At 47.9% G+C, this 13,690-nt stretch overlaps 1 protein-coding gene across 1 annotated transcript in view; it reads left to right on the forward strand.

Moving 5' to 3' along the window:
- The first annotated feature begins 365 nt into the window (after positions 1-365).
- TRANK1 (tetratricopeptide repeat and ankyrin repeat containing 1) overlaps positions 366-13,690 on the forward strand; it is a 79,817-nt gene continuing 66,492 nt past the window's right edge. The window contains 1 exon segment of the mRNA XM_032459269.1: positions 366-847. Coding sequence (XP_032315160.1) covers positions 753-847 — 95 coding nt within the window. The 5' untranslated portion in view covers positions 366-752.

Below are 13,690 nucleotides of genomic sequence, written 5' to 3' on the forward strand. Positions count from 1 at the left end.
ATCACTTGGAGGATCTGTAAAAATCCTAACAGCCATGTCATACCCCAGACCAATTAAATCAGGCTAAGTAGGAGTAGGAACCAAATATCAGTATTTTTGAAAGGCCCTGCATTCCAGTTTGGGAACCACTGGGGAGAATGTTTGCATGAGGAAGCTGAAACAGGAAGGGGAAAACTGAAAAGTTTCAAATGCCCAGCTATTTAAGGACAACAGAGGTGCCACTGAAGGCTTTTGAACTGGAGGTGACGCAATGTGGTATTTGGGTAGGATTAATGCACAGAAGAAATGGGAAGAGGTGAGATTCCAGAAGCATGGAGAACACTGACTGGACTGATAGGCTAGTTCTCGGCTCAGAGTCAGCAGCAGAAAATACGCGGCTGTGTGCATTAGGTGTGTCCATGTGTCGTCACCTTATCCTCCCTGCCTCCTCGGAAACTCGACTGTTTCTCTCCCCCAAGCTCTGTGGCGTCCTCTCCACCCAGGGATCTGGTGTGGTGGTCCCCCAGATGGATGCGAGAACCACCAGGAGGCAGTGTAGGCCAAAGCCGGGCCCCAAGAGAGGGCTGCGGGCTCCGCTCTCTGGTTGGACCGAATCCCTGACGTGAAGGAAAGTCACCCCTGTCCCAGAGAAGTTGAGGACCAAGCCCGAGCGGTGGGTGAAGGTCTTCCTGACCGGAACCACTCACCACTGTCCTTCAGGAGGTCCCTTGCTTTTCCCGCTGTGGTGAGAGGCTCACTCCTCCGTCCGCGCCATGAACAAGCCTGTGAAGGTCAAGAAGTCGGGGGCCTCACCGGTCTTTCCCGACCCGAATCTCCAGCACCCCAAGAATGGAGGGACGAGCCCACAGTAAGTACTCGAGAGCCAAGGGAAGACTGGACGAAGGCGAAAAGGATGTGGGGACTGAGAGGCACGGTGTGCGCTGACCCTTAGTTTCTTTGTTGGCGGGAACGGGAGGCCAGGAGCAGAGGCGGACCAAGGCTGTCTGCTATTTCCTCAGCTTCCCCAACAATCGATCGCGGCGACCAACTAGCGAAACAAGTCACCGTGACCGAAACGTGGCGGAGGGGTGTGTGTGTGTGTGTGTGTGTGTAAGTGTGTAAGAAGTGTAAGAAGTGTAAGAAGTCAACGTGACCCGTGGCGGAGTGGGGGGGGGGGGGTGCGCGCGCGCGCTCGCCTCGTCCCTCATGGTGACCCGCTCGAAGCACTCGGTTTCCAAAGGCGGCCGAGAGCCATCCCATTAGAGAGCTAGCCTGCAAGATGGGAGACATCGAAACGCCTCTTTTGAACACACGGTGACAAACACCCCCTCCCACTCAGCGGCGACGTGCACGTGACAGTTTTCGGGCCCTCGCAACTACGTGGAAACTAGGAATAGGTCCGCGGCTGCACACAGCCGGGCGCCGGGGTCCCCGCGCCCTCGCCCCGCTCGTCGCGGCCCGGGGGCCGAGCCACCGAGAGCAGGGGACCCCGCCCGCCGCGCCCGGCCCCCGGGAAGCGGCTCCTGAGGCGACGGCGGCGGCCCCGGCCATGTGGGACGCGCGGGTAACTAGGTGCGTAGCGACGAGGGAAGCCCGAGGGGCGCCTTTGGCCTTCCGGGCCCCGCGCCTCTTCCCGGCGGGAGGCGCCGCGCGCGGCGGCTGGCGACCCCTGAGGCGGCGGCCGGGCGGGCGCTGCCCTCTCATTCAGGTGCAGACCCGGGCCTGTCGCGCAGGGTCGGACGCAGGGGGCAGCTCCGGCCTTTCCAGCGCCGGGGGACGGGGCAAGCGGTGCGACAGGACTGCGGCGGCGCGCGGCCTGCCTCATCCCCACCCCGGGCCGAACCTGCGGCTCCCGAGCCTGCCTCCCACCTCCTCCGGGGGACCCCGGGGCCGCTAGCATGTTGCGATGAAAAGACCAGCGGAGGCGATCCCGGGGTAGGCACCGGGCCAGCAGGCACCCGGGCGCCGGACGCGATTTGCGGGGAACTTGGAGAGTGCTGGCCGCTTCCCGGGGAGGAGGTTGGCGATTCCAGCCCCCGGCAGGCCTCTGCCCCAGCCCGCCCAATCGCGAGCTGGGCTTGCCCAAAAGAAGCTGCATGGCCCGCTGTCCTCGGCTAAACGAGCCTCGGGCGGGGCAGCAGCAGGGCCCCGAGGCTCGTAAGAGGAGTTCCCAGAAACCTAGGCTTCTGCTTCCGAGCATTTGCAAACGCGGGCTCGGAGCCCGGAGCCTGGGAGGCGCACTCCGCCCCCTCGCCGTGCGCCCACTGGAAGCCCGGCGCATTTGCAACCCGGCTGAAACAGTACCTATCAGCAGCGCTGGCAAGCTCAGCTCCCAGCTGGGGGCATTTCTGGAAGGCTGCAACCTTTGGTGCTTGCTAGAGAAAGATTTTCGGGAGATGAGCAATTTGAAAAAAAAAAAAAAATTAGAAGAAAGAAAGGGGGCTCCGAGGTCTCTAGTCCCTAGCCCGTTGCTGTTGGCCCAATCAGTCCTTCCACAGGAAGAAAGCGGGAAGCCAAGGGCTTGCGTTCCCAGCACCCAGGTTCTTCCCCACCGCCTGGTGCTGAGTCTCCCGGGTGCCAGGCACCTTTCAGAGGCAAGGCTGTTACCCGGATGTCTTGGTCTATTGTTGAGCATCCTGTTTTGTGCTTTATACGAAGTGCTACCTTGTAGGAGAGTCAGAAGTTTGCTTCAACTGTTGTGCAGTCGTCTCTGTTTTGTAGAATTGCAGGATGGATGCTTGAGCTCTAAGTACCCTGTGCTGGCCTTTGCGTCCCTGTCAGGGGTGAAGGTGGGATGGGTGTGTGTGGCATTCGTCCCAGGAGTCAGATCCCACTGCTTCAGGCCTGTGAGTTTCTCAGTCTTTTCTTGACCAAGACCCACCATAGAGACCCACACCCAGCCACATACATATATAAGGACAAAACTGCAAGAAGAGAGAGGTCACAGGGTATTTATTCCCTCTACAGAGTGAGGCACAGTGCCATTGTCTACTCTGCTCTATTTTCTGTTTTTTAAAAAAGCTAGTCATAATCTGTAAATGTGATTTTATGACTGACTAGCCAGTTTAAGGTGGCAGCTGGCAAGCTCTCTTTGGGGGCACCCCCAGAGGGGCTGGGGAGAGCATCAGCATTTCCCTGAGGAACTAACTTTGGAAGGGCGGAGCTTGTGTAGGAGACCTGAGGGAAGCTGAGATTCAAACTTGAGTAAGGAAATGCATCCTTGAGTAACGGGAGTACTCTAAGTTGTGGCTACAGAGACAGGCTGAGGCTGAGGGATACTTCTGGTTACTCCGGTTCCATCTGTCTGGCTGCACCAAGTTGGCTGTCTGCCCTGCTATGAGCAGGGTGGGGCCTTCTGTGAGTGCTAGGGAATAATGGCTTCTTGCCATTACGCTTTTTTTTTTGTTTGTTTGTTTTGGAGGAAGAAGGAAGGAGAGTGCTGAGAAGCAGCCACAAACTCTGGATTCATAAATTCAAAAGGGGATTTTTGAAGTCTGCACAGAATTTCAAAGCTGCAGGGTCAGGAACAGGGCTGTGAACATTCTATAGATGGGCTTGAAGCCCATCACTTGTTAGTCATCACAGCTAATTAGTGATGGATCTGGGGTTAGACACCACTCTCTCAGGCTCTCAAAAGAGACTGCGCCTTTGTGGAATTCTTAAACTTCTCTTTGCTGATTAGTTCTGTTTTCCTGTGCTTGCTACCAAGGGCCCACTGCTATGCTGTGTACCCTCTTGTTATTTTATTTTTTAAATTAATCAGGTTATATGCCAATAACCTTTATTTATTTTTTATTTATGCACTTTTTTTTAGTGGAGATGCTGGGAATTGGACCCAGGACCTCACGCATGCTAAGCGGGCACTCTACCACTGAGCTATACCCTCCCCCTCATTTTTGCTTCTTGGTATGAAGATATTTAGCCACCAAAGTGGAGCCTGCAGGCTCCATATTTGGGTGGGGGTGAGTGACCCTGAGGCTGTTTTAAAGAACTGAAGTGGGGCTGGGGTGTGGGCCTCTGGTCATCATCACGAAAGTGGCATTGTTTTATTGACCTCGAGGAGCAAGCTCTCCTCTGCCTTTCCAGATAGGGAAGTAGAGCCCATAGGTCGCTGCCCTGCCTGCATGTTTCCAGTCAGTGACACAGCTGACCATGGCTCATGGCCTTTTCTAACAAGTTCCTTGGGGTGCAGCCTGAGGTTCTTAAGGCCGAGAAATCTTTATGAGAAACCTTTGCAAGAAAGAAGAATTTGGGGGAAATGGACAGTCTCTTTCACAAAGATGACAAGACATTACAGCTGAGATCGGTGATGGGGACAGAGGTCGGGTGGCGAGAACGTTCAGGTTTAAACTTAGAAAAACGGTTACTGAACCTAGTAAACACACATCTCTTGACAGCCAAAACGTCACAGTGTCCAAACCAAGAGCAGTGTTTGTCCTTTGGTCAGTGAGGTTGTCCATTCTGCCTGACCAGACATTTTTCTTTGTCTCAAATTTCCTGAGTCAGTGTTGCCTTGTTTCCTTGATTTTGTGGCGAATCTGGAAGGGTGAACAAGCTTTACCTGTGACACCCTGACCTAGCTTACCTGAATCGACCCCATCTTTCGCTTGGGTGGTGAATATCAGTGTGCACCTGCAGCCCCCACGGCATGTTTGTCTGAGCTCCTGTGAGCCTGGTGGGCGGGTGGGCCTTCTGTGTGTCTGCTGGAGCGAAGACAAGTCTGGGTTTAGCTCTGTCTGTATTTGATGATGATGTCTAGATTGAGATGTTTTTGTTTTTTGTGCACTGAGTCCTCCCAGCAATGGGGGAAGCATTTGGAAAGAACCCTAGAAAATGGTGATGACCTTTTGGCCGTGTAGGGGCAGAAAAAATTTCCCTTCTTCCCTTTTAGGTTCTTTGGCTGGTTCTGATAATTAAATTGACATAAGACGGATTAACAGGAGAAAAAGAAATGTAATTTCAAGCCTTTGGGAGCCCTGTAAAAATATGAGACTCAAAGAAGTGACCAGAACAGGAAGAAGCTTTTATACCTTTTAGACAAAGAAACAATAAATTTGTGAAGACTTGACAAGACAAAGGGTTTGGGCATGGGGTAATAAATTGGTGAAAAAGTAACAAGGGTTGTTTATACAGCCCTCTCAGCCCTGAATACCCTGCCACGAGTGATAAGGATGTCTTCTACCCTCCTAGTACTGGGAGGGTGCCTTCACATGGGAGATTTATCTCCTACTTTTAAAGGGAGGGGGGAAGGTCAGAGTGTCCTTTTTGCACTGGCTGTTTCTCAAGTACTTTCAATTCAAAATAATCAATATGCTAAGGTGGTATATTATGGGGTGGCATATTCAGAGGAAACCAGGCCATTTGGGGGAAAACTGCACAACACAGAAAATACAGAGAATTGCAGGGATATACTGTGCAGTCTGTTTCACTGTGAAGAATACTCAGATCATAGCCTTGAACTAGGATGAGTTTCGTGTCCAGCTGTGGCCGCCGGGGCTCTCTCCTTTGGTCACCCTGGGGCCAGCTCATCCTCCACCCTTCAGGGTCCACCCTACCTGGAGGCTCAAAAATGGGTGATTTCCAGGGCTGACGCAAGTCTGGAGTCTGAATTTATCGGCCAGGAACTAAGTGTCCCCATAATCTGGCCTCAGACTTTCTCTCCAATATGCCCTTCCTTCTCCCCTCAGTGTCTTGCCTGATCTTACCTCTTCTGCGTCTTCGTTTTTCAGTGCAGTTCCGCTCCTTGTATGTCTGAGGGCCCTGTACTGGCTGGAGGAGAATGTACACACGTGAGATGTAGGCGCTGCTGACAGTGGTAGAACATAGTGCCAGGCAGCCCTGTGAGAAAGGTGGATTGCAGTTGTAGACGGACACTCCGGGAGGCTTCCAGCTCATGAATCCTCCCTCGGAGGAAGTCTGGGAGGTCTGTCTTGAGCGGTGCCTACACAGACGGCAGGACTTTCCAGCAGGCGGACTGAGGGGTGCCAGGAGGGAGAGGGGGGCATTCCAGGTAAAAGGGGTAGCTTCGTATTAAGAATAATGGCGAGCACCATTTCCTCATATACAAACTAGAAGTAATAAGACCTTGAGAACGTGTTTGGAGGTTCTGACGGGGGGAGCCCAGCTGCTTGCACACCCTTGACTGAAGAGTAGTCCTCTATGGGAGAAGGGCGGCCTCTCCCACTGGGCATGCGCAAGGCGCCTGTCTGGTCCTTCGAATCAGGTGAACCAACCCTGACGATCAGTGAGGTGACTGATATCATTTAAGGATATAGTCTCACAGAGGGAGAGGGTATAGCTCAGTGGTAGAATGCGTGCTTAGCATCCACAAGGTCCTGGATTCAATCCCCAGTACCGCTATTAAAAATAAATAAATAAGTAAACCTAATTATCTCCCTCAAACATAAATTTTTTTTTAAAAAGGTAGAAACTTACAACTATTAGATAAATAAGTCCTGGAGATCTAACTTCTGGAGATCTAATGCACAGCATAGCGATCCTAGTCAACAATACTGTAGTATTAATCTCAGAGATGCCAATAGACTAGATCTTAATTGTTCTCACCACAAAAAGAGAAATTACACTTGGATGTCATAATAGAGATATTAGCTAATGCTATGGCGGTAACCATCATGAAATATATTAATGTATAATCAACCCATTGTACACCTTAAACTTAAAAAAGGTTATGTATCAATTCTATCTCAATCTCAATACATTTAAAAAAAAAAAGGAAAAAAATAATGGTGAGCAGAAGAACTTATATGCCAAATACCAATATAATAATAATAATAGTAATAATACTGGTAATAGTGGACTCTATGTCAGGCTGTATGTTAGATGTGTTTCATATATTACCTTGTTTAATTCTTTTTTTTTAACATTTTTTATTGATTTATAATCATTTTACAATGTTGTGTCAAATTCCAGTGTTCAGCACAATTTTTCAGTCATACATGGACATATACACGCTCATTGTCACATTTTTTTCTCTGTTAGTTACCATAACGTTTTGTATAAATTTCCCTGTGCTATACAGTATAATCTTATTTATCTATTCTACAATTTTGAAATCCCAGTCTATCCCTTCCCACCCTCCACCCCCCTGGCAACCACAAGTCTGTATTCTCTGTCTATGAGTCTATTTCTGTCCTGTATTTATGCTTTGTTTTTGTTTGGTTGGTTGTTTGTTTTTTAGATTCCACATATGAGCGATCTCATATGGTATTTTTCTTTCTCTTTCTGGCTTACTTCGCTTAGAATGACATTCTCCAGGAGCATCCATGTTGCTGCAAATGGCGTTATGTTGTCTGTTTTTATGGCTGAGTAGTATTCCATTGTATAAATATACCACATCTTCTTTATCCAGTCACCTGTTACCTTGTTTAATTCTTAAAGGAATATTACAAGCAATTCCTATTTACAGGTCTCTCTGCACTAGAATGTAAGCTTCATGAGGGCAGCAGAGTTTTGGGTCAGGCTCACCTGTTCACATGTCCCAGCACCCAGTAGAGCACCCCACACACAGGAGGGGTGGAGTCTAGGAGAGAGGGAGTCCAGTCGTGTAGGTGATACTGTTTTCCACTAAGGACACTGAGGCCTAGGTTTATAGGCATTGGCTACCTGACACCAGGCCTGGAAGAGGTCAATAGGACTGGATCCCAGGTTTCTGGACTTTCTTTTCTGTGAAGAGAATACATTCCTGACCTCCTCCTGGTGCTGGTGCCTGCACACACTGTGCAGAGGCATATGAGAGGGAGGGAACCAGATGAATGTGGGATCCTGTGGTTACAACATGGGGGACATAGCATTGGAAAAGTCTGGAAAGGGAAACTGAAGGGTGTGTGTGTGAACAGCTTTGTGTTTTATTTAGACAGTTAGGAGTGTGAACGAATACATCTTTGCAGCCTGGCCAAAGTCTATACTTTTTTCTTTTATTTTTTCTTTTTTTAATTAAAAAAAATTTTTTGCAGGGTAATTACTATTTATTTGTTTATTTGTTTGTTTGTTTGTTTATTTATCTATTTAATGGAGATACTGGGGATTGAACCCAGGACCTCGTGCACACTAAGGCGCACTCTACCACTGAGCTCTTCCCCCAAGTTCATACTTTTTTCAAGGGCAAGTGCAAAGCCCTGTGTTTAAGGAATCTGTCAGCTGGTGTTAGAACTAGAGCTAGACTTCAGGTTCCCCCCAGCATGGCTAAGGGACTTCCTTTCATGGGGGTGCCCTTCAGGAACCCCTGTTTTGGAGAGACTCTTATTTATGGGGAGCTCCTTGGCACCTCTGGACCTCCCCATGCCACAGGGGATGGGGTTTTAGCCTCTCTGCTGGATTTGTCTTGCCTTTCAGACAGAAGGGGAAGCAGGTTGCTTTGGTCTTAGGGGCGGGAGGTGGAATGGAGGCCCTTAAAGTGCATCTAAAATATTACAGGGGGCTTGGGGAGGGATCTGGGGGAGAGGGTATGTGGGATGCTATTGTGCACCTGTAGTTCTCCTTTAAATGAGAAAGCATCTTTGTTCTAGGGCTGTCCCTGGAAGGTCTTTCCCCTTCTTGGGGCTACTCCCAACCATCAATAGCTCCCAGGTGCTCTGAGGGACAGTGGGAAGCCTAAAGGACCGTGGCCGCAGTTGGGCAGCCTGCATTTAGCGCAGGTACTGAGTCAAGATTTACGAGCAGCCTGTGCTGGCCAGTGCGTAACTTCCTCCATTGTCTTGAGGCAGAGTGTAAAATGCCAATTTTTTCCAGTTTTCTTTGAGTTCGATTTTGCAAGGGTTTGATTTTAATTTGAAAGGCTTGTTTCTCCCTGTCCCCCTCACCCTTTGTTCACCTCATCTCTGGCAGGGGAGAGGGTATTGTAAACACAGATTTTGGTATCAGACTTGGCTTTGTGCCTTGCTTGGAGAAGTCCCTTCTCTTTGATTAAACTTGACCTATCAAATTGGAATCATAATTATACTTCCCCCACCGGCATTGTTAGGGACATTTGAAGAGAAAACGCCTGAGAAGGGCTTAGCACAGGGCCCGGCACATAGAAAGTGCTTAATGAATGTCACCTGTTGTCACACAGCTGCCCGGGACTACTCTCATTCAAAAAGGCCAGTCTGGAGGAGCGGACGATATAGTTCAGTGATAGAGTCCATGCTTGGCATGCACAAGGCCTGGATTCAATCCCCAGTACCTCCATTAAAATAAATAAATAAAAATGTAATTACTCCCCCCACCACCCCGAAAAAAATAAAATGGTAAAAAAAAAAATAAGGCCAATCTGTGACATACACCAAGCAGAAATTGTGCCCACCCCTGGCCACCAGCTGGGAGGGAGGCCTCCTTCTGACCTTCTTCTTTGGAGATCAAGTGATTGTGACTCTACTTCAGAACCAGGAGTTGAAATTGATCCATCTTTGCCCTTCAGCAATATTTCTTGAGCAAGTTTCTAGCGGCCTGGTGTGGTTTTAGGGACTTGAAACTTCTGCTTTTCAGGGCCAATACCGTCTGCACATTGTCCATGACTAAAATGTGCTGGAAAGCTCTCAGCTCATCCTTCCGTTGAGAATGGGTTTCTTTAGTCTGAGTTTACATTCTTCCACTTTTTTCTGGAGTTAAAATATTCCTTCCTTCTGTGAAATTATGAGGACAGTAGATGGTACACTTTGAAAAAAATGTTCTGACTTGGCAAATTAAGGAGTTGGCAACCTTATTTAGGCTCCCTTCGATTTCTTTTCTGTGTGTAAATGTTACCATTTGTCAGTTCCAGAAGTCTAAGAACCACTGATCTACAGGATTATTCTTTGCTTTTACCATTTCTGAATCTCTGGGACTTTAATTTCACATAGGGATGTGTGACCCTGTTAGCTCACTGTTGAATTCTCAACAGGTGCTTATATATTTGCAAGTATCTTTCTCTTTTGTTTTCCCCAAGTAGCCAGCAGCGTTGGCAGTTTTATTTTAGTTGGACTTATCTGGTTGTTTCTGGTTTGTACTTTGTGTGGTTGGCTTTTATTAAATTTGGGTCCTTCTCCAAGGGAACAGCTGACATTTCTTGGCTTTCCTGGAGATGACCAGAAATCCAAACTACCGGTGAAATTGTCTAGTTTGAATTAAACCCCCCAAACCTGTTTTCCTCTCCCATTTCTCCAACTTAGTTGTCTGTTTCTGATGAGTAAAGGAAGAGCCAGAAAATCATTTATTCAGGCAACAACACTGAGTGCTTAGTTGCAGAAATAATAAAACTTAGTAAGACTTAGTTTCTTCCTTAAGAGTTCAGTCTCCTGGGGAAAGCAGAAAAAGTGTCTAGCATGGAGCTTTTGAGATCTTAGCACAGGACCTGAAGCATAGAGGTTATGGGGGAAGTGTATGTTGAAAGAATGATTTGATCTGTTAAGTGGTATAAAAGCTACACACAGGGCCTTATAGAGGCATTCAGAGCCACAGTGGTGACTTCAGCTGGGGTGAGCATGGCAGGTGACAGGTTTACTGGGACTCAGAGTATAGGGAGGGAGAAGGACCCCAGAATCTTTGGAAAGTCCTTTGGAACTTTATGGAAACCATGCTTGAGAGGAGATGGGGTAGGGGGTACCTCGTGATCTTGGAGGCTTTTCTAACCGGGACACAGCACATGATCTGATGGATCGGGGGACCATCTCACCGATGGTGATGAGGAGGCTGAGCTGGAGCTGAGTCTGGGGCAAGGAGAGCACGTGACAAGGTCCATGCTGTAGTCATCTGGGCTGATGAGGACGAGGTCTCAGGAGGGTGTGTGTGAACCCAGCTTGGGGACAGCTCTTCTGGGGCCTGCATGCCTCTCAGGGAGACAGAGCTGATGGTGAGATGGGGAACACCTGACCTGCTTTGGCCGAGTTAGGACACTTTGGGCCTTTGTGCTTGGATGCACACAGTGATTTTGGCCCAAGTCTTTGTTATGCAAACTGGGAACTGCACATAGGATTCATTTGGGGCATGAGTGTGTGGCCACCTAGAATGAATGTTGTGGAAAGGATTCTGAGGCCTTGTCAGACCCTGTGGGAAGGAAAACTGTGACCAGAGATGTTGGGGTGAGAAGGGGCAGGACACCCCGATAAAGACCCTCGTCTCATGTGAAGTTATGGAGAGGGATGAAATAGGCAAGCCAGTCTCGCTTCCTCCCTTTCTAGTGAATGAAAGAAAAAACAATTTGCTTAGGCAAAAGGAGGAATGTTCTGGAAGGCTGCTGCTTCTTTGGTAACCAGGGAAGGGGCAGGGGATGATCTGGGCCTCAGAGGCAGGGGAATGTGGGATGGTGGGGCCCCAGAAGCCCCTCTTTCTGCCTCTGCTCTCTCTGGGAATAGGCGTTGTAGTCTCTCACCCACAGTGGCTTCTTCTCAGGGTTTGGAGGGGTAAGGACGCACCCCTCTGGAGCCTCCTAACCCAACGGCCACCCCCAGAAGAACTCTTCTCAAAGTCCCATCCAGAAGCTCCTGGGGAAGGGAGCTGTCAGAGAACTCTGGCCCGCAGGCCTGGCACCCAGAGCCCACGCAAGGCCCAGGGCTGCCTCTGTGCACTTTGGCTTCCGTGGTGAACCATGTTGACTGTCCTCCCGCTGAAAAGGTTAATTAGGGCCCAGGAGCCGGTGCTGGGCCCTCCCTTTCAAGTGAACAGTCAGAGGAGTGAAAGATTTGGGGCCATTTTCAGAAGTTACAGTGCTGACCCCTCCCCACACTTCATCAAAGGCCTTGAATCATATCTTCTTAGCTGTAGCTGCTTTAACTCACTGCTAATTTCTGGAAACCTCTGTGAATCGGTCAAATCTTAGGGCTACGCTTTTAACAAAATATTTTCTCTTTGCTGAGTAAACAAAGCAAAGGTTCTCTAAATGTTGCAGGGATTACACTCAAATAACCTGCAGGGACTGCCACATCACTGATCTGAAACTTCGTGGACTAGGGGCGAGACTGGGTCTGGCTCCGGCTTTCTTGCCCACCCACAGGTGGTGTGGACCAGGGCGCCGCGCAGCAGCGAGCCCGGTTTCAACCCTGGTGCTCACTCCTGTGTGACTGTGGTCAGGCCCCTGAATATCTGAGCCTTGGGCTCCTGGCTCTGGAAATTTTAGCCCAACTGACTCACTTTATTAAATCCTTTCTATTTATAGAATCTTGTGAACATATTCAGAGAAGTGTTGTATTATTTTCCTTGGGGCTACAGTAAAAAATTTTACAACCACAAACTAGGTGACTTAACAGAAATGTATTCTCTCATAGTTCAGGGGCACCCTCCCTGTTTCCAGATCTACTCCCCAAAGATTACCTAAGTATCCTTTCCTAAGTATCCTTCCAGAAATTCTCCCAAGAGATCAAGTAAACATATACACATACACAAGCCTATCCTTAAGCTCTCCAGGTTGCTCTACAGATTGTTCCCCGGCTTGCTTTATTCACCTTAATTGCGTATTTTGACATCTCTTCCTCTTCCTCTAGACCTGCCTTTTATCTTTAACAACTGTAGTGTTCTGTGCTAAGCAGTACTTTCCTTCTATAAACATCTCCGCTTGTTGGACTCTTGGATTTGTATCATTTTTGCTTTGACAAAGAATAAGGCAGTTAACATCCTCAAGTACTTGAATGAAATGTGTCTGGAGAAGAAATTCCCAGCAGCTGGGTGGAAAGTTTGTGCATTTAACATTTCTGTAGACAGAAGCTGCACCCCTCCTTAATCTTGCCATCAGCTGTGTGTGAGACTGACTCTCCACCCATAATCTTGCTAATTTAGGGTGTTATTAAACTATTTTCAGGGCTTTCTGCTGTCCAGAAGTTTTAGATTTGTAATGAATTCATGGCTGTCACGATATGGTTTCTGCTTTTGGTATTATTAGAATGATCTTCTCAAATGTGAAGATTACGAATTTTTTTTTTTATCACATTAAAGCCTTTTTGAATTTATGTAATTCAAGAAGGAAAAAATGCAAAAAGTTTACAAAGAAAAGGCAGGATTAGGTCCCCCTTCTCCCCTCTCTATCCCACACACCAATAAGGGTAAATCGTTTTATTTCTGGTGCATCCTTTGAGAATTTCTTTATGCATATATAAGCAGATGTAAATATAGATTCTTTGCCGTCCCCTTGGTGTTTTAAAAATTTTGCACCAAAGGGAGCATAATGTACACACTATTCTGGATTTGCTTTTAGCAAATATATTTTGCAGATTATTCCAGATGAGTAAATGCAAAGCATCTTCATTTTTTTTTCTTTCTTTTTATAAACTTGTGTTATACTTCGTTGGGAAGGGCTGCACTAGACTTTATTAAACCCGCCCTCTATTGAGGGCCATCAGAGCTGGTTTCAGTCTTTCATTATTACAGATAATTTGACAGTAAACAATCTTGTCCGTCTACCGTTTCCTCTGTGTGCAATCAGTCTGCAAAACTGATTCCTGGAAGTGAAACTGCTGGGTCAGAGGCCATGTGTATGTGTGACTTGATTAGATCTTATCAGATTTCCTCCTGGAGCAGTTGAAGATGATCTAAGATTTGTATTTCTATTTTCTCTTACTGCTTTTATGGTTTCTTTTTTCTCAATGTTTTAAAAAAATGAGATATTTGCATGTAATAAAAGGCACAGATTTTAAGAGTACTGTTTAATGAGCTTGAATAAATGTCTATATCTGTGTGGCCACCAGCCCAATCCAAATAGGGAACATTTCCATGCTCCAGAAAGTGCACTCGCTCCCGGCACTTCCAG

Source organism: Camelus ferus, chromosome 17 (genome assembly GCF_009834535.1).
Source record: "Camelus ferus isolate YT-003-E chromosome 17, BCGSAC_Cfer_1.0, whole genome shotgun sequence".
Taxonomy (NCBI): domain Eukaryota; kingdom Metazoa; phylum Chordata; class Mammalia; order Artiodactyla; family Camelidae; genus Camelus; species Camelus ferus.